The 23,165-nt window shown below is 44.5% G+C and overlaps 1 protein-coding gene across 2 annotated transcripts in view; it reads right to left on the bottom strand.

The window, feature by feature from the left end:
- Positions 1-22,380, bottom strand: part of LOC116954220 (septin-7-like) — a 58,251-nt gene extending 35,871 nt beyond the window's left edge. For both annotated transcript variants that reach the window (XM_032974776.2, XM_032974775.2), the window contains exons 1-2: positions 22,261-22,380; positions 2,019-2,125 (exon numbers count right to left, since the gene is read on the bottom strand). In XM_032974776.2, coding sequence (XP_032830667.2) covers positions 2,019-2,125; positions 22,261-22,270 — 117 coding nt within the window. In that variant the 5' untranslated portion in view covers positions 22,271-22,380. The remainder of the gene's footprint in view (positions 1-2,018; positions 2,126-22,260) is intronic.
- Positions 22,381-23,165: the final 785 nt, after the last annotated feature.

Genomic DNA, 23,165 nt, shown 5'->3' with positions numbered 1-23,165 from the left:
AAGTGGCAGAGCGACGTGACTAAGACAAACCCACAAGGTCACCGTTTACTTAATTGTGCTTCTATACGCTTTGCAAAAGTGGGATATTTTAAGAATGTTAAATATTAATACTGTTCAATTCACACACGTATACATTTTTTACAAGCTGAAATTGAGTTGCCTTGAAAAGCCAGAGATGGCTACATCGGAAATACATTAATTTAGATGCCTGTGTCCATCTGCTGACCTATCAGTCATCACAGTAGGGTTCTCATTTGACCATTATTCACGGTGGTCAGCACCGGCTAAATCTATCAACGGCGAGCAATGGGCCAATTGCTCATCTTCATGGATGACCCTTGGGCAGCTGTGAAAAGGCAACGTTTCTTTGGCAAGTAGTTGCCCCCCCCCCCTCCCACAGGACAACCAAAGTTAAATGGGCAATAAGGTGACCCTGTTGACCAACCAGGAAACTATAAACATGACAACTAAAACAATGGTTCCTACCCGAGTAACTACTTATTATTCTTGGTTCTTTCGGTAAAGTCACGTAGAAGGGAAACAATAAAATAATAAAAATATAAAACAATAAAATTCTCACGACGTTTCGACTGCAACACAAGCAATCATCATCAGGCGTGAAAAACCACAGCAAGAAAATTATAAAAAAGTTTTTTTTCAATAAAAAAAAAATCAAATTTTCTTGCTGTGGTTTTTCACACCTGATGGTGATTGCTTGTGATGCAGTCGAAACGTCGTGAGAATTCCATTGTTTTATAATTTTATTATTTTATTGTTTCCCTTCCACGTGACTTTATCGAAAGAACCAAGAATATGAATCCCTGCAGTCACGAAAGCTTTAAATCAAAATTTAACTACTTATCCTTTTTTTGTAACTTTGAGGTCGGCAGCGAACCTGATAAGCCTGTCAAGGCCATGATGAAGACCCGCACTTTGTAACTTTGTTTTTGTTCACGCTTGGTGGGCGGGGAAGAGGGATGGGGGTGAAGGTCCTAAGGCCGCGGGACATTGCGTTGAGATACTGCTGAAAGACGTTCTGCCCAATGAGCCAGGGGGAGGAGGAGACTTGGGGCAGTGGAATGCACCACGGAATGTGGTGTCACATGCCATGCACAAATACTGAAAAGGCCGCCCCCCCCCCACTGCCTCGACCCACAATGCCTCGCCGAGCCCACATAAACTAGTCGATCCATTTCAATTACAGAGGCAGCAGCGGACAAATGAACCAATTTTCATAGCAGCAACAAAAACAACAAAGGTGGCTCACAGGGCTGGTGGTGATACAATGTGGGTGGGATTCAGTTGAGGTGGCGCGGGTGGCTAAGAGGTCAGAACGTTGAACCGGCCATCGCTGAGAACCTGAGTTCGAAGCCAGGTTTCAGCCGCATGTGATGAAACCAGGTCCTGAGTGTAGTAAGTTCGTGGTTTTGGCCATTTTGCTAATGACAAAAAAATCCCTCAGACTAAATTTAAGCATTAAGGATTTAAAATGTTGGTTTGACTGTAATGCGATGAACATTAATTGTGGTGGCAGGGCGGGTGGGAAAGTGTGGACCAGAAATCGCTTGAAAGAATATCAAAGGTAGCTCTGTGATATCCGTTTCTGTGGGCCGTTCCTCGAACACAAAGGGTTGCGCTGCTTCGCGAGAGATCAGAATACTTGCTTCGTCAAATGACGAGGCCGATATTACGATTGGGATACATTTGGTGAAAAATAAAAGAAATTGTAAAAAAAATGTGGTATGTAGGTGTTGGAGCACTGAGCCAGTACCACCGAAATTTGCACACCCCAGACTCCTACTCCACGGGCATCACAACATAGTGGGGATTCAAAAACAACTGTCCTATGCAAAAAGTGACTTCCACCACTTGCTCAAGGCCACTAGATATTGTTTGTCCGCGAACAATATCTATTTTAACGAAGCAAAACAGATTAAAGATTGACACTAAAAATAAAACCGATGGAATACCAGCATACGACTCACTCAATACCTGCTGCGGCACACCACGTCATTTACCTGGAGGGTTTTTCTGACCCGCTGGGAGGGCCCCGGGTACTCAGACGCGTAGAGGTCGGTGAGGAACAGCGAGTTTATCAGCGTCGACTTTCCCAGGCCAGACTCGCCTGCAACACAAATCAACAACGACCAATTAAGCCTTTCCTCATACATAATCAGTTTTTATTCCGATTCCGTTCTGATGACATATGTGTACGTCATCATCACGTACATGTATGTCATTGGAATCGAACCGGAAGATAAAATAAAGTAAGTTTATCAGTACCGAGGCTCCCACAAAGCCATGCGGGAGGGCGTGCGGCACAGTTTGGCACCAGCTATCTCAGAGCGCGGGCGTGTCGCTACAGTTCTCCGCGGTGAGTACAATATTAAATTAATGCCGAACCGCTTGCGAGTTCCGAGATTCAGCAGTGAACGGGACACCCAACCTGCAACTTGCAGACGTCACGGTATGGGAAAAGGTAAACATATCCACACTGCATTTGTGCAACGAGCATGATTCCCCCCCGTGGCGTCTCGTGGTTGGCAAGGACCCTCGTGCAAAGGAAATAAATTAGGGTAATTTTTGTGCCTTGCTCTTCATAGCCAACCACTTATGCAACCGCCTGCCGACAGCTAAAGGTGACTGACATCGTAATGCTTTATATCATCCGGTGTAAGTTACAACAGCGTTAAAGAAGGGGGTGATGAAAAGAGTCTCTGGCCTGACATGGGAAGAGTAGCATAACAAAAGAGAGTCGAACACAATGCCTTGGTAATGTTTTTTTCTTTACAGCTGTTTGAATTCATCCTGTGTGTGTTAAGTGAAAACAGAGAAACATAAAAAAATCTAGAGAAATTGGTGGAAATCCTTGAGAGAAATCTTTATTTGAAGCTTGAGAAACCTCGCACGTCTCCAGTTTAAAAAAAATAACTTGCAGGGAAAGCGATCATTACCAGTGGCAAAGAAGTGCGGTGTGTTGTGAACGAGTGGTTAAGTTCTTCCTTGGATAATTGATGGACAAAGTGTGTTTGCACTTCAGTGGGATAGTGTCAAAAGGTCAGACTGTCCAATCGCCACCCACACTTAACACGGGTAGTGAAGTGTATCCTTGCCTGTACTGCATCGTATTCCCAGACGTCGCCACGGTAACCTCACTCACGACGGCTGCCAGATGCAAGCGCCAGGATTTTGATCATCAGCAAGTTGTCTAAACAAGTCGGCCATTAGAGTGGCGGCAGCAGCAGCAGAGGGCTAACGGCCGTTGCCATTGTGCATGTGTAGAGGTGTTACGGGAGGGGGACACGCGGTTGTAGGGCAGTGGCCACACACACGTCCGCTACGGCCACCACCCTGGGGGGCTGTGGAGGATGCTGTGATCCCTCCTAGCCCCACCCCTCAGAGGACTGTATAAAAGGTGAGACCCGGAGAGCTGGGGGGCAGTTCGACTCAAGCAAGATGAAGAGCCAGTGAAGAAAGATGATCAACTAGCTAGACCCTGGAACTCCTTTGGCCCGCTGTCCTTTTGAGGGCCGGGCAAAGCAAGCCAGGGTGCGACACCAGAGCCCCGAGGCCCGATGTCCTTCTGAGGGCCGGACTCGTGGGGCTGGTGATCGGGACCTGCGCCGAAGCTGGGCCAGGTCAGATAGCCTCCTGAGAGAGGACCAGGATAGAGGGAACCAGGGAGCTAGCGTGGGCTAAGGCTCGGGAAACGTTCCCTCCATAGAGTACGGGTGAAGAGGCCGTTACCTCTTCAAGTATCAGATTAGCCACTGTACAGTGAAGTGTCTGTAATAAATACGTGTTACCTCCAAAGAATAAGTCTTCGTCGTCAATAAGGCCACTACATATGTATGGAGTCCGCATTTTACTGTAAACCATTGTGGTCTGAAGGGCAAGGCCCCAGGAAGTTCTGGGAGTAAACACGCACACATTGTTTAAACAGTGGCTCCCACATGAAACCACCATACGCCCCCCCACCCACTTCACTTTGGGTTCAGTCAAAGATGGTAACCAATGTCACCAACGGTGGATACGTTTTTAAATCGTGTGAATGGAGAAGTGGAGCTGTTCAAGAGAATTGGATTAGGTTGATATCCCCAAATAATTTAGTTGGAGGCTGCCTTTAGTCCTGCGATGTTTGTGTTTAAAGATAGGCAGTGAGCAGCAGCAACGTATCTATGGCACTGGAAAACTGACAAGGTGAATGACTTCCCTATGGTACACTACATGATTATGGGCTATGGCTGTGTTAGTCTAACACGAATGCTTTCGCGACCACGATTATCCATGTAAGAGTTTTTTGGGTAAGATTGCTTAAATATAATGGATGTGTTCCCGATTTTCACCATGTATCTGAGAGTCAAGTCCAGTTAGGACATTTCAGGTAATTGAAAAAATACATGTTGTGTCCGATTGATCCGGAGTGACAGAACGAGTGTAATGTCACTTCCACACTTTACTTGCCAAAAGTAGTTCCCACGTGGCATCGGGTGATGTAACTATTGTTAGCACGGAAACATTTGACATTGGTATAGAACGTAAATTTATTCAAAAATCTGAAAAACATATTTAAAAAAAAATCATAAATTGTCATCAAAAATCCAAGTCATCCATTCCTGTTAAAAACAAAAAAATTGCATAGGGTTTATGTAATCTGTGCCCATTATATTCATTAAATGTAATAATAACTCAAGAGCATCTTTGCAATGATGTGCAAGAACTACATTAGTCACGCCTGGAATATCCTGTTTTCCGTGTTGGACAGTTGTCCTGACAACCATATCATCAGCAGCCACCGCTGGCAGAAAGGCCACCCCACATCATTGCCATTCCTCATGGTCTCGGGATGTCACAAATCCAGCTTGCTCCAGCAATGACAACTGGCCCTTAGCAGTGCTGGCTCAGAGGAGTCCCATGGGAGCATTGCATTAGCGATCAGCAAGCCACCAGATTCCACGTTGCAATGGCATTCGGGTGTTCGCGGACACCGCTAAAACAGTGGGGTGGTGACTGCATGACCCTCCTCAGAGTAGCCTCGTGTCAATGATTATTCTCGAGCACTTTTAAACGCAATTACCATTTGCCCTGCTCAAACAAACCAAGCACTTATCCAGACGCAACCAGCGCACTCACGTCGTGGAGAGAGACGAAGAGGGAAAAAGGGGGGGGGGGGCACCGTGGTCACTGAGGTCAGGAGACCACGAGTTGTAGTGGAAAGGCTAAGGTCGCCGACCCCCATCAATTTCCTTTCGGTGGCTCTCTGACCGACCGGCAATTACTCGTCAAAAGCCCTGCATTAATTTCGAATTCCCACAGTACAGCCTCGTCCTGTGATTTTACTCCCAGTGTGCGTCCCCACGCGTAAAACGAAACTTCACTCATTATGCGACCTCCTTTGCCAGTAACAAGATATAGTAATAGGTTTGACCCTTTTAACTGGTACAAAAACTGACACCTTTATGCCTTGAATAAAGGTGTCAGTTTTTGTGCCAGTTAAAAGGGTAAAACCTATTACTATACACTTCACTCAGTTATTCCTCACACGGGGTTGGCTGCTCGGATTCCCTTGCCTTTCCCCTCTCCTCTGGTCGAGTCTGCTTTCCTCATATCTGTGTTGCCCACATCCTTCCATCTCACCCTCGGTCCTCCTCATCGCCAGCAGTTCTCAACCCATGGTGCACGCCGCCCCCCCCCCACGCCCCGTCCCCTAGCGGGCAGCGAAATTCTCTTCAAGGGACAGGGCCTGTGGCATGGACACCGTGCAGGATACATTTCAAACGTGCACGAGGAATGTCATCGGACACACTGTGACGATCAAACAACATGAAACAAATTCCCTCCTAACACCACGTTGACTCGAGGCGTGGGGGACATGTGATCTCTGTTTTGTGGTCAGAGTAACCTTAGCTGTAATTTTGCGGCCAGAGATGGGGGGGTTGTATGCGGTGGGGGAGGGAGGGGCAGTGGTCTACAATGACGGTCACGATTCCCAAAAGGTTGGAGAAGCCACTGCTCTTCTCTACTCGTGTCCTGCACCAGGCTTTGTATCACACACATTTCGAAGCATGCATTTACATCATTTAGATTATTTGGCTGCTATACATGTCCACATAAGCCACTTCGTTGAGCTTTCATTTGTGGCCAGATTGCTTCTGAAAAATAAGCTTATACCTCAGTGGGCTTTACCTGGTCAAATAAATTTATTTATTTTGTAGTGATTTGCTTACCTTTCCTATAGTTTGCACTCCTATCCTATGTTTGTATTCTTTGTTGTTGTAACTTTCTGACCCCGCCCCTACTGGACATCTGTGAAAAAGAGCTTCATAACCTCATCGGATTCCTCCAGCACGAATAAAGATTCTGATTCTGAATTACTGAAAGCCATCTTCGTCTATTCTACTCGACTTTGCTCACATTCAACACGACGTAGATTTGTGCAACCTCCATGACCTATTGAAGAACCGAATCCGGGCTGCAGGGAAAGCCTCATCTCTTTGTGCAACTGCCTCTTGGCCAGTCTGTTTCTTGACATTTTCCGTTTAACATTCATACCGCAGTCGTCGAATTCAGTAGAACTATGATTTATTACAACCAAAAGAGTTTTACCAAAATAATAACCAGCATTATTATTTGGTTCTTTCGGTAAAGTCACGTAGAAATAGAAAATAAAAAATTACATATCATACGACGTTTCGATTGCAAAGCAAGCAATCATCATCAGGTACAAATGAAAGAGAAACAAACCTAGTAAACTTAGAAATATAATGCAATACAGCGCAGATAGTCGGCTGACATAACAGTCAACACCCTACCTGACATTATATAATTTATTATTTTCTATTTCTACGTGACTTTACCGAAAGAACCAAAGAATAATTCCTGCAGTCACGACAGCGCCAAATCAAGTTTAATAACCAGCATCGTAGTTTGTCCCCACAAACTTAAAACTGTACACGCTGTGTTTCTTTAAAATGTAAAACAGCCATTATTTGTGTTGTGGTTAGCATTTATCGGTTACAGCCTTGAAGTGTTTGTACATCTATATAAACTGCATGCACAATTAAACCATTTATTTATATATGATTGGATACGATATTCATTGTATGTCCCCATACTGTTCAAGATAGAGATACATATTTTAATATACATGTCATTATGTGTATGCTATATACATGTCGAAAGACGCGCTTGCAAAAGGGATGTTCCATTTCAAGGGAGTTCCCAGGTGAAATATTTAAATGAATACCCAAGTTCAACTATTTAGCATCAAATGCTCAAAATAATTACCCACAAAACGTGGCAGGACCCCACTGAATTAAGAATATTGAGACTCGGTGAAGCTTTTCCTGGGTAAAAAAAATAATCTCAATAATAACGGGTCGCCTTCACTACTGTTCACAAAGAGGGCTGTCGGAATCGTTGTTTTAACTCATTCCCAATCGCCTGATGGGGACAAGGTGTCACAAAAGTCGCCCTTGCTGAAGGGGACCCACGATGGAAATCCCCGGGTATGGTGGCGCACGGCTGTATATCCAGCGCCTTCGAGAAAGAGAGGCCCGGTGGTGGAGGTTCGCTCAAATCACGCACACCAGAAACCTCGCCTGCTACGGGATCAGCGAAGTGCTACTAAGGTGACAGTAGGGCCCAGCCAAGTTGGATTTCTGGTGCGTTTGCGTCGGGTTTGGATTTTCTACCATATACGTGGGGAGGTGGAGGGGGTGCTTGTTCTTTGAGCACCCACGGTTTCCTTCCCACACAAATGTACAGTACTCAGGAAAGAGAGAGAGGACTGGTCAGGCAGCCCGAGCACTTAAGGCATGGAACTACCAGTATTCTCCCCCTGAGATTTGGTGAATTGTCATGATTTGATTTAGCCATTCGATAAAAAATGATTTCCTTATTTTTTGTCCCATTTGCATTTTCTCACTTGTACGATCTTGTTCGTACCATCTCATTCAACTCCAGTAGCCTAAATCTAAAAATTTCCAGCAGTGGATTTTCACAAACATTTACATGCATCACAACTAATTGATTAGCAAATGAACAAGTTGAAGAATAGATATGAGGCACAATAATATATGAGGCACAATTAACTTTAATTCATGAGTTGAAAAAAAAAGATCGAGACCAGTGATCCTTAATGAAGAAATTATCACATCAAACGCTATCTTCCACCATCATTCATGGATCTCTCTAACGGCCACTTCACCGTTCCCTCTTCGAGCACGCAGACATACAGGTGCTTCTCTAAAAACCCAGACATTGCTGTGTGTCTGACAGCCTCTGAGCCAGGGAGAGGGTTGGGTCGGTATCACCTGGGTTGGCAAATGTTGCAAGTTTGCACCATGGGAAGACAGCTTAGTCAAAATAGGTTTTTTTTTGGGTTAGATCGCGTAAATATATAAATGTGTCGTTAAAACCCACCATCACCCGACACAGCCAACTAGTAAGGGTTGTTACGTAAACAGAACGTGTCAATTCGTCACTAGTACAGCATCACCGGTGTGTTGGAGAGCCAAGCCACAACATTTACAATCTGAGTAAGGAACGAAACAGGTGGACTTCTCCACAATTCTGGCTGTCGCCTGATGAAGCTAGTTGTAATTACTGCCAAAACGTCGTACTCAGATTGTTAATGTTGTGGCTTGGCTCTCCAACACATAGGTTAGTGCTGTACTAGTGACGAATTGGCATCTTCTGTTTACGTGACAACCCTTACTAGTTGGCTGTGTCGGGTGGTGGCGGGTTTTAACGATACATTTATATATTTATGCGATCTAACCCAAAAAACCTCTACTATGGATGATATTGGTCGCAAAAGCCTACGTGTTAAACAGACAGCTTAGTGTACACGCCGTCTGTTATATAGACACGCGTCCCATTGATGTTCACAGTCCGCAGGTATTTCATTTCACGTTTTTTCCCCGTCCAAAACAATATTCTCCACCAATAATACTACAGCACTCTTCTTTAAAGAATTTTCTTTCTCACAAAAAGCTAGCATGGTGACCTTGCTGTCATACATATTTGTGATCTAGAGATAAAATGCTTTATATAATGCTTTTATCTCTAGATTTGCCACCCTGGATGGTACCAAAAAGGCATTTTTGGGCCAATGGCCCGAGGACCATGGGACCTCGTTTCTCTGAAACAACAAGAGACCTCAGGGCTTCGAGGCGCCAAACTCGCTCTGCGTTGCGGAAACTCCCTTTGGGCGCCGCAGTGGCGAGATGTTAACTCCCTTGCCTTGCACGCAGGAGGTCGTGGGTTCGATCCCAGCCCTGACGCCTGCATATTTGGAGTTACTATGTTCTCCCTGTTTTTCCCTCCGCATCTAGAATCAACGTGCGTTTGGAGTATTTGACTGCTGTACATGCCCACATGATAAGGGACTTCGTTGAGACATCAATTGTGGCCAGGTTGCTTTTGACAAAGAGCTACATAGCTCGGTGGGCCATACCTGGTAAAAATAAAATAAGAGTTCAGTTTAGTTTCTAATGCCGGCTGCCCATGGGTTCTCCATGCCCGACTATGACATTCTTCACGCTGCACGAGCCTGTGTGCGTACCCGCGGCCCAGGTGGCACGTGATGCCTGTTAGCAGAGCCGCATTCCGGCCTTCGGGTCTTTCGCTCAGGTTACTCTGCTTCCTGCCTTGGCGAGTAAGGATGCAGATGTGCACGCAGGCAGGCATTCACGCACGCACACGGATGTGGATAGGCGGCTCAAGGTTTTCATCATGTCCTAAGCTGGCACTGCTGAGCCTCTGCCGTTGGAAACCGTGTTTCAGCCCCACGTGATTAAAACAGGTTCTTAAGTGTCGTCATTTTATGGTCTCGCCCAGGTTGCAAGTGATTTGGTGACAAGACGTCAACGTGAATTCCTGCTCAAATGAATAACAAGACCAGACTCCTCTCCCGTTAACAGCGATGAGGCAGTTGTGGAAATTCCACATTATGGTAGAGGTGAGTTTATCCACAGGATAACTATTTTTGACTTCCCCCACAAAGCGGTGATGGGCTATCTTCAACCCCCCCAACCAGGAATTAAAGTTGCAGCCTTCCAATTGAGACCTGGCTCACTCTTCCACTGAGCCCCCCGGCCACTTACACCAAAGACCACACGAAAAAATGTCACGTTATTTTTGGTTTGTAGCTTAATTTGGCACATTGAATCTGTGAGAACGAAAAGATATGAGCGCGATTGCCAACTCTGTGACGAACCTTCTTTGCTGGGGATATGAACGGTGCGCTCCTCACGAAGCTCAAAGAGGCCTTGTGAACGGAATACAGTAATGTTTCTGTGACCTCATCTTTCAGGGGCCAGCCTGACGCGGGGTGATGCAACGCTCACCGCGAGAGCTCCGAATGAAAATTATTCATCATAACCGAAGCTCCTAAGTCTCACTCAACGTCAAGGTGATAGCATGCGGTGGGTTATCGCCGTGTGTTTGTTTGTTTACCTTCCCCCGCACCTCTAATTGGCACGGATGGCTACGTACAGTGCGAGAGAAGTTTATCGTACACACACACATCATGCTCAATTAAGCGTTGAGAAGGTTGCTCAACTCCTGTTTACAGGCCTGAAGCCAGTGTAGGAAATTCCATTCCTATGGCGGGGGGGGGGGTCTAACAAACAAACAAAAATTGTCGACTTCCCTGCAAAGTGGTGCTCATTGTATCTACCCCAGAGGGATGATGGGCCGAGTCAAACCCCAACCAGGACCTGAAATCATAACCTTCCGATTGCGAGCAGCTCTCTCGCTACTTGACATGTGTACACTGTCCGTAAGGACTGCAAAGGTACTGTGGCTTTATGTCATAAAGCTGTGTGGCTTAAATGTTGCACACATTTATGCAAAACTTTGTTCAGCACGTTCATTACTCCTGTTGCTCACAAATATCCACAGGTAAGAGGAGTTGAACCTGCAAGTGTTTGTGAAAAAGACAAATCCAGTTGCAATTTCATCCTATTATCAGTTGGCACAAGTTACACCCCGAAGTGGCTGCTTTAGGCACCGATTACAGGTACAGTATGATGAACGTCCAGTGGGCGGTGACACCCTACATCAAAACGACCGATGATGATGTTGCCTGACGGTTTTATAAGATTAATGATAATGGTGGATTGATGACGGATGCCAACAATGACGATACAAGTTTTGATGGTGAGGCCGCCGAGTCAGTTAGTCGAGGGGGAGAGCACCCTGCGATGCCGCACCAGATTGCGGTGTCGGCGGGGTATACTTTGTGGCTACATCAGCCGGGGCTTATCCTTCCGGCCGCTTTGTCCCTGGAATGTAAGCAGGGCACATGCAGACACCACAACAAGCCGTGATATACGCTCCCATTCACTCTCAACCTGACTCTCCGCTCACAAACATCCATACCCGCTGCTGGTCTCGCTCTTCATGTTTAACAGAGCCGGTAAAATGTTTGCGAATTTTTCGTGGTGGGCAGCAGGGCAAAAACGATAATATTAATAATATATCACTATGTAACACTATTCTTGTTCCTGGGTAGTAAGTGTTATTTTCTAATTGCTTATGCCTCAAAGGTACAGAGAATGGCTATTGGTCCCCACAAACTTTGCTTTTGTGACCAGGACTTTATGATAAGGAATGACACAAATGCATGCCACATTTTCTCATTGAAAATAGGTACATTTAAAAATAGCACTGTCCTGGTCACAAAAGCCATTTTCTGTACTTTTGAGGCATAAGCAATTAGGAAATAACACTTGCTACCCAGGAACAATTTTTTTTTTATAAATTTGTTACACAGTAATATGCATATCTCAGAGCAGCTGTGCTGATGTGTAAGCTGAAACATGTAAAGTCCTTTTGTCAATAAACATCATGAAAGTTGTGGGGGTTAATTGGCCTGATAACCACAGGAGGCCCTCACCAAGCAGTGTATAGACAAAGTGCTCAACACGTATCGCTTGTTTAGGAGTAAAGTGTGAGGACCGGCACCACTATCACTCAAACAGGACATGACGGACATTGAGTGCAAGAGGACAGACATCGGTGCAGGCGTGTAAATGCTACCACCAAGTCATAAGGTTGAAACATAGATGGGCAGTGTGTAACAGCTGACTGCCCCAAATCCAGTTCATATAGAGTTTTGTCATCCGCCGAGGATGAAGGCGTAGCAATATTAACAGCAGGTGATAAATGCGATGCCGACCCATGCAAAGAAAAAGCTGCGTTAAACCGCCATTCCATGCAGCCATAGAAAATGCCTGGTGCCTGTAGATGCCTTCAAGCACCCATCACCCTCCTCCTCCTCCCCCCACATCCCTTCCATCTTTCCCACTGTCACCGCCTCACCCACAACCCCCCCCCACCACCCCATTCCAGCCCAATTAAAGCCAAGGTTTCATTCTGAAAGCTCAGGACCCCAGGGAGAGTGGTGGGGGGGAAAGACGCAAAAAATGCCAAGTATGGGGACACTACTGTGGGAATGTGCGGTACAGTGGGAGTCTGGTGGAATTAAATAATGAATGACGTCCTGCTCGACTCGTATTGACGCTGTCCCCCATGTGTGGGCCGGTGTGGCTCGGGGCTCATGGCTGTGTCAGGCCACTCGGCCCGGGATAAATGAGGGCCCTCCGTTTGAATGCGGGCAGCATCCTTACGTTAACCGAGGCTCGCTGGTGTTGTCAGTCGGTATTTTTTTTTCAAATTGGACGATGGAATACACCCGTTGGGAAACGTGAACCAGTCTCGTTTTAAAACAGCGACCCTTGTAAGAAAGTTTGATACTGTCAATGCTGTCCCCAATGACTGTAACAGAAGAAAAAAAAATGGTTTAACACGTAATAGGCTTTCGCGACCCATATTATCCAGAGATGTTTTTGGGTTATATCGCGTAAATATAAATGTGCCGTGAAACCCACCACCATCCGATACAGCAAATTAGTAAGGTTTGTCATGGAAACAAAACGTACCAATAAGTTACTACTTCAGCACACCGGTGTGTTGGAGAGTAAACCCACACCATTTACAATTTGCATACGAAGTTTCGCTGGTGATGACAACCAGGCAATAGCCATATTTGTGGAGAAGTCTTCCTTGTTTTGGTCTTAAAGTTAAGGCCATGTCATCACTCTGAACCTATCAGGTGCGAAAAGCAGATGGGGGTGGGGGGTTAATATAGTCATATCAGTTACAATGGACAAGAAAAAACTATAATAGAAATTTGGATGCTCGCTTTGGTCTAGCCGAGCTACGAGGGTCAACGTTTATAAATATATCAGATGACAACATGTGGCAAGTCACTTTACAGAGCATGCAGGAGAGCTGTCCAGTGTGTGGGTAAGCAAGGCCTCTTCAATTGATACAAAAACTATTCCAGAAACAAGATGAGGCTCTGATATACGCGAAGGGGTTGTGAAGACATTCCTTCACCACGTGCCATAACTCCTACAATACAATTGGGATGCAATTGGTGATAAAAAAAAATAACAGAGGATAACACAAGTTGATGTAAAAACGATTAACTTGTATATTTAAGATATCCAGCCAGGTGGCTCAGCAGTAGAGCAAACGGGCTCGCAACCGCAAGGTTGGGAGTTCAACACCTGGTTGGTGGTTGACTCAGCCCATCATCTCCTCACGGATACGGCTTTGTGGAGAAGTCAACAGTGATCATCCTACGGATAGAGGCACGCCCCTGTCATCGAAGTGCGGAATTTGCACCACTGGCTCAGGGCTGTAAACGGAAGATGAGCACCACCCCAAACCTCAGGAAATTGTTAATACAATATTTAGGGTATCTCTTGTAATTAAAACTATTTTTTCTTTTTATTTTACCAGGTCAGGGCTACTGAGCTGTATAGTTATTTTTCAGAAGCGACCTGGCCACAAATTGTAGCTTAACGAAGTGGCTTTTCACGTGGAAATTTATCGCAGCCAAATATTCCAAACGCATGATTCTAAATGTGCTGGGAAAAACCTGAGGATATGGAAAAAAATACACATGACCACGGGCAGAACATGCAAACTCCAAATAAATGGGCGTCAGGGTAGGGATGGAACCCATGACCTCCTGTATACCAGGTGAGGTAGTTAACATCTCACTACCGCGGCACCCATAATAAAATAATAATCATAATAATGTATCGTCATCTATGAATGAAGGCCTTCCTATACCTTTTTGTAATGGGGGTTGTTTGACCATACTTCACCAAGCAGATCAGTGTGGGCTGGTAAAGGACTGGTTCAGATATCAATCAACGATCAAGGCTTCAAACTGAGATTGCCAGGTTCACAGGACAATCAACTAACCACTGCCCACCACCCCATCCTTACTACTTAGATGAGATCTCTTGAATTATATGTACAGTGCATCACTTTTATAAACTGCCTCTTTTTATACGCAATACACTTTTGTGTAATTATTTCAAGATGTATACACCTCTTACATCTATTCAATCTATTCTCATACCCGTATTACATTTTCGGCTTAAGGGGTCATCACTGCCTCTGCTGCCAATGCTAATACTTCCTTTCTTATGTCAGAGCACATCATTAGATTCTTAAAATATATTGAAATATAATTATTTAAATGCTAAGTGTCTGCTGCTGCTGTCTTGTACGGCGCTGAGGTCCTTGATGAAAAGCGCAATATAAATGGAACTATAATTATATTGTTCTGCAAACACCCAAGATCCTGCTTTACTGCATCCCACCATCTGACTTTAGGTATGTTTCACTTTGGCCCCTAACCTCTGGCTGCCTCTGATAATGCCTCAGTCATCTGCCCATTCTTTTATTATTTACAGAATCCCAATCTCACTTTGCAGGGATACAATCAATGAATATGCGTTGTGTTTTACTTGGTTTTTAATTAACAATCTTGACTGTTAAAATGCGTACCCTAAATTATGTTCAGAGGAAAGTGCTTGCATAGTTATAGCCATAATAAAGGTGGGCTGAAGTCGTAACTATTTGTCGTTTTGTTTATGTGACAAATCCCTTACTGATTGGCCGTGTCGGGTGGTGGAGGGTTGACACATTTATACTTACGCGATCTAACTCAAAAACCTTTATTATAAATAATATTGGTTGTGAAAGCCCATGTATTAAACTAGTTATAGCCAGTTTGTTAATCCACTGCTGGATGAGGACCTTCCCCCCCACACCCCCCCAAGCTGTGCGGGTCATGAGGGTTATTTGACCACATTTCACCACGTTGGTCAGTGATGGTTTGGTGAAGGTGGATTTTGCTTCACGGCCCTATACTGCTCACATACGCCAATAACACCTGTTTTATTTAAAACTGCATGGTGGTCACCCATTCCAAGCACTATCCAGGCTCAAGCCTGCTTAGCTTAAGGGCTCAGGCACATTCCAAGCGATTTGTCCATCGGCAAGAGCTAAGCACAAAAAAAACTCTTGACAGCCCAGCAGTCACTTAATAAAATAGTGAGCACTCTGTTAAAGGCTGCGTGATAATGGGATTATCCAATTAGTGCCTAATCGGCTAGCTAATAAGAATTACACTGATAATGCTGCGTCTATTCTACTGATTTGACACTGCCCGGGTTCTCATATGCAGCATACGCAGTTGGTCTCAGTCGGTCACCGATGGCCGAATCAGAATCAGAAAGGGTTTTATTCGTCATGTAAGTTCACACCGACACGGAATTTACTTTGGCAGGATGGTGCATACATTCAACATATAGGAATCTAAAATCTTAAATAAGTTTTAAACAAGTCTTACTATAAGAAGGGTTAAAAGTCTAACACCAAGGGGCTGAAGTATATAAAATTGAATAAATATCGAATATAAAATAGCTTTAAGATATAATTTAAAAATAAAAAATACAAATAGGGTAACATAGTTAATATCGGCAAGGTGTCGTTATGTAGATCAAATGTTAAAAACAGTGTTAGCCCTTGGCCTTGTTTAACAGGCCAGCAGCAGATGAATGAAAATGCCATTGCAATAACATAGTAGAGGGCAAATGAATCTCCCTGCTCACATAGGAAATCGGGTCAGGATCATCCCGAATGGCAGTGGTGAGCACAGTGGTGTAAATTTTACCTTCCTATGGCAGCAGGAAGTCTCCCCACAGAATTATTTCCGTTGGGTTCCCAAAAAAGTGTTATATCATCGACCTTTTAGGGAAGAAGATCGGCTTAAATTTTGACTTAAAACTTTCGTGACTGCAGGAATTCATCTTCTTGGTTCTTTCGGTAAAGTCACATAGATAGAAAATAAAAACAAAATTAAAAATTTAAGGAAAATAATCAAAGCAAAAAACCCACAGTGGGTTTTTAGAGTTTATTATTTTCAATTTATTTTTCATTTTCATTTAATTGTATTCTTTTTACTTTCTATCTACGTGACTTTACCGAAAGAACCAAGAATAAGATCGGCTTAGTCAATGCCAAACTAGGATTTTAACTCGCAACCTATGATTGGACGTCGCTCACACTACCACTGATCCACTGGGCCACAAAAAAAGATAAGAAGTAAAAGTCTCCCCCCCCCCTGTGCTCATATCCATTGGCAGCCATGAAAAAGTGGGTGAAATTCCATAATTTTATGCCAGGGGCTAGTATCTATAGAGTACAACCACAATTGACTTCCGCCAAAATTCTACTCATTGAAGTAACCCGGATGGGATTATAGGGACAAGCTGGCGGCTCCTGAATGGAATTTTTAACTCCAGAACTACGGGTCGTGCACTCCAACCACATGACCCTGCGGCCGAACCGAGACGCATTCCCCGAATTATTTAACACGTACGCATAACGGGTGCTCCTGGAATGGTGGGGAGAAACCAACGAGGCAGCCGCATAACTCACACATCGAACGCTGTTTAACACGTAGGCTTTCGCGACCAATATTATTCATAATAAATATTTTTTTGGTTAGATCGCGTTATTTATAAATGTGTCGTAACCCTCCACCCCCGACACGGCCAATCAGCAAAAAAAGTGTCACGTTGACAAAAGACATAGTTTACTACTTAGCCCACCGGTGTGTTGTAAATGTTGTGGATTCACTCTTCAACACACCGGTGGGCTAAAGTAGTGAACTATGTCGTTTATATTCTTGGTTCTTTCGGTAAAGTCACGTAGAAGGGAAACAATAAAATAATAAAAATATAAAACAATAAAATTATCACGACGTTTCGACTGCAACACAAGCAATCATCATCTAAATTTTAAATTTTCTAAATTTTAAATTTTCAAAATTTCTAAGTTTCTTGCCGTGGTTTTCACACTTGATGATTGCTTGTGTTAGTCGAAACGTCGTGAGAATTTAGTTGTTTTATATTTTAATTATTTTATTGTTTCCCTTCTACGTGACTTTACCGAAAGAACCAAGAATATGAATCCCTGCAGTCACGAAAGCTTTAAATCAATATTTGTCTTTTGTCAACGTGACACTTTTTTTGCTGATTGGCCGTGTCGGGTGATGGAGGGTTATGACACATTTCTAAATACTGCGATCTAACCCAAAAACTTTATTATGAACAACCTAGATCTGTACGAGGCTATTGCCGTCAGTTGCGAGAGGCTGCAACGCAGAGCGATAAATAAATAAATAAAAATCTGCCACGTGCTCTGCTCTCAAAAGATCGAGGCCACAGTCCACACCCCCCCGCTCCCCAAAGTGCACGGGTCAGTGCGCCACACAAGTTACTCTCTGCTCAATGCCATGAAAGCCCTGGGCAATGCATCTTTGCCAGAGATACAAGCATAGCTCAGCTGTAGGGAGGGGAGGGAGTGCGGGCAGGCAGGCAGGCAGATGGCCTGGCCTGCTGAATTCAACTCTGAACAACCGCACGGAATCCTCGTAGCTTGCGCGTTACTATTCCTCTATCTACAGCATCACCGATGCGACGATAATGGCGGTATATTCTTGGTTCTTTCGGTAAAGTCACGTAGAAGGGAAACAATAAAAAATATAAAACAATAAAATTCTCACGACGTTTCGACTGCAACACAAGCAATCATCGAAAGAACCAAGAATATGAATCCCTGCAGTCACGAAAGCTTTTGATCAAAAGATAATGGCGGTGTTTCTGGAAAAGCCATTGTCGAAGGGATAAGAGGACACGGGCCACAGATGACACTCAGCAGTGGAGACAGTGGGGCGGGTGTTCAGGTCTATTGGTGACCCTGCACCAGAAGTGGTGGATATTCCAAAATCCCATGGCAGGAGGATAGTTCTCCACATGACAACCACCGTTGACTTCCCACAAAGTGGCCCTCCTTTATTGACCTCCCGATTGATAATGGCCGGGTGGACACTTGACCAAGATGTTAATTTGCAACCTTCTGACAGCGAGTCTTGCGTTTGAACCACAGTACCGATCATCCAGGGGTCGTTAAAAGGAGTGGTTTTCACACCTGATGATGATTGCTTGTGTTGCAGTCGAAACGTCGTGATAATTTTATTGTTTCATATTTTAATTATTTTATTGTTTCCCTTCTACGTGACTTTACCGAAAGAACCAAGAATAGGAGTTGTGCTATGAAGAGACTGACCAATGTCATAAGAGTATTACATCTTTAGCACTAACGCAGTATTGCCAAGAGACATGAGTGGTACCCAAGCAATCGATTGAGATGCTTTAAAAGTTAACTATAAGTATCAGAACTCTAGGAAACAGTAATAGGATGGTACAAAAAGTGTGTTCAGGACCATTATAATTACCAAATCAATATTCTTAAAGGTATATTAACATATAATAAATACCCTTTGATGTTATAAATTAACCTTATGACAGTACCCCAGAGTACCATAGTACTCCGGCTATCGCATAATGTCCGTGATAGTCATTTTTAGTCTGTTGATGGGCGGCGATGTGGCAATCGACGCATCTCGACGAGCTGTACACGATGCACTGTTCAAAATTGAAATTTTCGATAACGGATTTTTTATGCTATGGTTTGGCGTTTCGACATGGTGGAGTGTGGCACTGATTTCCGATTGATTGGTTACCCCAGTCACGGAGTGAAGTACACCCCTCGAAAAAATTGTCCCAGAAATAAAATATTTAATTGCCTCGGCCATTTTGTATTATTTGGTACCCTGGGATACCGCCATAAGGATCAAATATACAGACAACGAAATTCTTCAACATCTGGGGTAATGTGGGGGAGGAGTGATCTGGATAGTCCACACGGATAATGCAACACACATGTAAATTCTGCTTCTTGTATATATTGTTGACCGACATAGCTAAACATGCTCACAGTGTGACTTGTATTGGGAAAACCGTCGAAAGTTTTCAACATTAACGGCAATAACTCAATTGGGATTACACATGGGAACATCACCACCCTATACTGTGAAATACATCAGAATATTTATTTATACTGGAGGAATCCGATGAGAATGTTACAATAACAAACAGTACAAAACAGGATAGTAGTGCAAAGTACAAGGTAAAGAAATCACCCAAACACATACAAATAAAACTAAACCATCCTACCAGGCCAAAAGCCCACTGAGGTATTAACTTATTTTTCAGAAGCAACCTGGCCACAAATGATAGCTCACCTAAGTGGCCCATCATTTGGACATTTGAACCTTATGGCGGGACCCTGGGGTCCCATACGCCCCCGGGGCTCTCGCATAAACTGCGTTGCGACGTCATTTTATGTTTGTTGAAGGCGAACGATACGGCAATCTATTCCTCTCGACGAGCTCTGCATGATGCGCGAATCAAAGTTTTGTTTGTGACTATGGCAAAAACGACGGGTGCTTGAAGAACGAGAGTATTGATTTCTGGTGGGTCGCGGCGTTTGTGTGCGCGGTGGGACGGAGTCGCGAAAAAAATTAATTACGATTTTGACTTCCATTTATTTGGGACCTGGGGGCCCCGCCATATTGTTCATTTATAGCACCAAAATAATGACAGGACCCTCTTGAAAGATAGTCTTCAGACTCAACGAGGCTTTTCTGGGTAAACAACCACCACGATAACAATAAAACTGGGTTGGTGGTGGAAGGCAAAAGATTGTCTCAAACATGAGCTAATTATAGCCTGACGAGCAAAACCACTATCGCAATGATTCATTCATCTATTTGCTTGGCTGTTATTTCGACGACAATTGCTTCCGCCTTTGTTCAGATTACCGTGTTTTGTTGATCGTTTATTAATAGCCGCCAGACACTCGCTGTGTGACAGGGGCAGGTGGCCCGGCGGTGCGCGTGCGCCTATACACGGGAGCAGCGGGCATGAGCGGTGGACCCAGCGGCCCTCCGCACATCGCAGGCGCCCCCCCGCCGCCCCCCTGCCCCCTCTCGCATTCCGCGGCAAGCCTCGCGAGTAAACAGCACATTCCGAGCAGCTCTACAGAGCCGCCACCAAACATTTCCCAAATACAGATCCGCGCCACGGTCGCCGCCGACTCCTCAACGCTGCAGAAGCGATGAAGATCGTTGAGCAGCATTGTTGAGCAGCGGTGGTGGGGCACCTCGGCAGGCTTGGTGGCGCTACCGAGCGAGCGAAAAGTCTGCGGCTCAACAAAATAAAAACAATAACTGGACCCCTTCTCATCCAATAAAATATCGGCACAGGCGGGGGAAGGATAACAAACTAAACATACTACATCAGTAATGTGTGTTTTAATTATTATTAGTGTTTCTGTAGACTGGTCCTCGTCATAAGATTGTGGAATTCCACCACTGATCGACCAACAAAGTTGCAAATGTCTGTCATCGTCGTTGACAAGGCAGATCCACCATCCGAGGGTCCAGCATCAGATCCCACTGCCGGAACATTAACTTCACAAAGATATTGTAGACTAAAAACTATTGTTCATTACCCTGCTTCAGCTGCCCTGTTAGTTTCTCCCAAAGGGAGGTACCACTGGCGTACATACAAGTCTCTTATCTCGTATAGCTCTTTTAAATACACTTGTCCCTCGGTTAACAATGACATCGATTCACGGTTTTATCGGTTAAACGTTCGGCCTCCCATCGGACCCCATGGTTTCGACTAACGTTAACATTCTAACGGCATGTTTACATTCTGCACGCGGGGTGACCATTTCGGCCAATCCGAGTGCTCGTAAGTGGGGCTGAGCCGTGCCCTCATCCAATCAGCGACGCCCATTTATGAGCGTTTAGACCTCGACTGGCTTTGTTTACGTTATGTTTCTTTGGCGGTGGAAACAGATTCTCTTGTAGCCTCGGTGATTTTTACGTATTTTTCAACTCATAAGTGAATTTGTGAATTCGATTAACAGTTATTTCAGTTAAAAGAAGTTTTTTGTGGAACGGATTTAAAACGTTAACAGAGGGACTACTGTACATCTTTCATATCTATCAGATTCATGTTATGCCTGCATAATGTTCGTGTATCCTATTGCACTCCTCTTAATACAGCTTATAAATCTGGTTGGAGACCAAATACTTTATTAATTACGCGACATGTCTATAGCTGGCTCACGGCCAATAAGCAGAGATGAGCAAAACTCAATGATAAATTTAGCCAGGGGACCCCCCCTAGACCTCTGCATTAACAAGACAGCTTTGTCAAAGAAGCCTTGGCGAGGTTCTCCAAGTAAGACACGAGGTGTAGACTCCCTGTCAAAACATTTTAATGGGGAGAGATCCCTACAGAGAAGCATTTCTGAATAACCCCCAAGAGGCTTTTAATTAACGAGCGATGGGGAGAAGTCTCATAGGATGAGATTCACTGAAACGATGACTTCAGACCTGTGGTCTAATTACAATTGTTAAGTGTGTCGTTTGTAATTAATTGCAAAAACAATGCAATTTAATTTCTGCTTATGATGCTGCCGTAATTAAAAAAAAAACTTGAGCCCATGTGTGGTTCATAATGGAACCTTGCAGAGCTCAAAGTGGAAACGTCAAGGTCAGCAGGAATCAGATGAGCTATGAGTGCAAAGTATAGGAAAGATAAGCAAATCACAAATTTGTAGTTATCATTTTTATTTTACCAGGTAAAAACCCACTGAGTCATTAGCTTATTTTTCGGAAGCGACCTGGACACCATCATATCCTTTCCACCATTACATCTCACAGCTCCTGCACAACCAACACTTGACCTCTAAGGCCTCCTCGTACAGCAGGTGACATGAAATGAAGTTGCAGGCCAAATCCTACCTGCGGGCCATAGGTTTCCCCCACCCGTTCCTATTGCAGTGTGCTACCATGTGGCTCCATGTGTCTTGCCTTGAGCATCAGCAAAGGGAAAAATGGTGAGGGGCTTGGAAAAGGAGAGACCAAGGGAGTGGATGTCACACAGACAGACCACTTACCGACAACCATAAGTGTGAATTCGAATCCACGCTTGACCGATTTTCTGTACACCTGGTTGGGTAGGTTTGCGAACCCAACATAGCCTTCAAGCGGTTTTTGCTGTTGGGACAGAGCACAAGGCACAGAGTGTCAATGCGTGCATACATTCTCATCGCTGCCGTCAATATCATCATCATCTGTCACATCAATTACACTGCAGCAGTTTGATCCAGAGGCATCCAGATTATTACGTTTCATGTCGCCAGTCACTGGTGACCGGGCTGAGGCCAGGCAGCAACTCGCCACACTAGAGAACGCGGTTCAATCATGGGCAACTACCCAAATTCGAACCCAAGATCTCAGCAGTGTCAACTTGGTGGTGTATGTATATTTACATGTGTATGTGTGGGTGTACATTGTGTTACTGTGTGTAAGTGTGTCTGTGATGGTGCAGTGCAGTGATTTGTACACTGGGGTAGAAACTCAGCGACCGAGTAAAAGTTTCAGCCACGACAAGTGAACTGGATATCTCAACCTTGTAAAACAGTCTGCGTCCGCAGCAGACTATGCTTTCCCACCTGATGACGGACGCTTGTGTTGCGCCCGAAACGTCGTGATTTATTTTATTTTATACCTACGTGACTTAACCGAAAGAACCAAAGAGTATGGATTCCTGCAGTCACGAAAGCTTCAAATCAAGATGGATATCTAGACGTGTCCTTGGCTTCGACAGGTCAAATCAGTCTGAAACGAGTGCGTGGTGCAGTGTGTTAACATCGGCAGTGGGGTGACAAAGGTGGCCCAGGAGTGCTTCTGGCCATAACACCCCTTCTTCATGTGCTATGCTAGCCTTAATAGAAACCTGCTCACAGCACTTGCCCCAACAGTCTGTTAAGGCGAAACGGGAGATCTTTGTCATTGTTGT

This window comes from Petromyzon marinus, chromosome 54 (assembly GCF_048934315.1).
Source record: "Petromyzon marinus isolate PM22_M1 ecotype Great Lakes invasive population chromosome 54, UKy_Petmar_22M1.pri1.0, whole genome shotgun sequence".
Classification (NCBI taxonomy): domain Eukaryota; kingdom Metazoa; phylum Chordata; class Hyperoartia; order Petromyzontiformes; family Petromyzontidae; genus Petromyzon; species Petromyzon marinus.
This window is presented reverse-complemented; position numbering and strand designations above follow the sequence as displayed.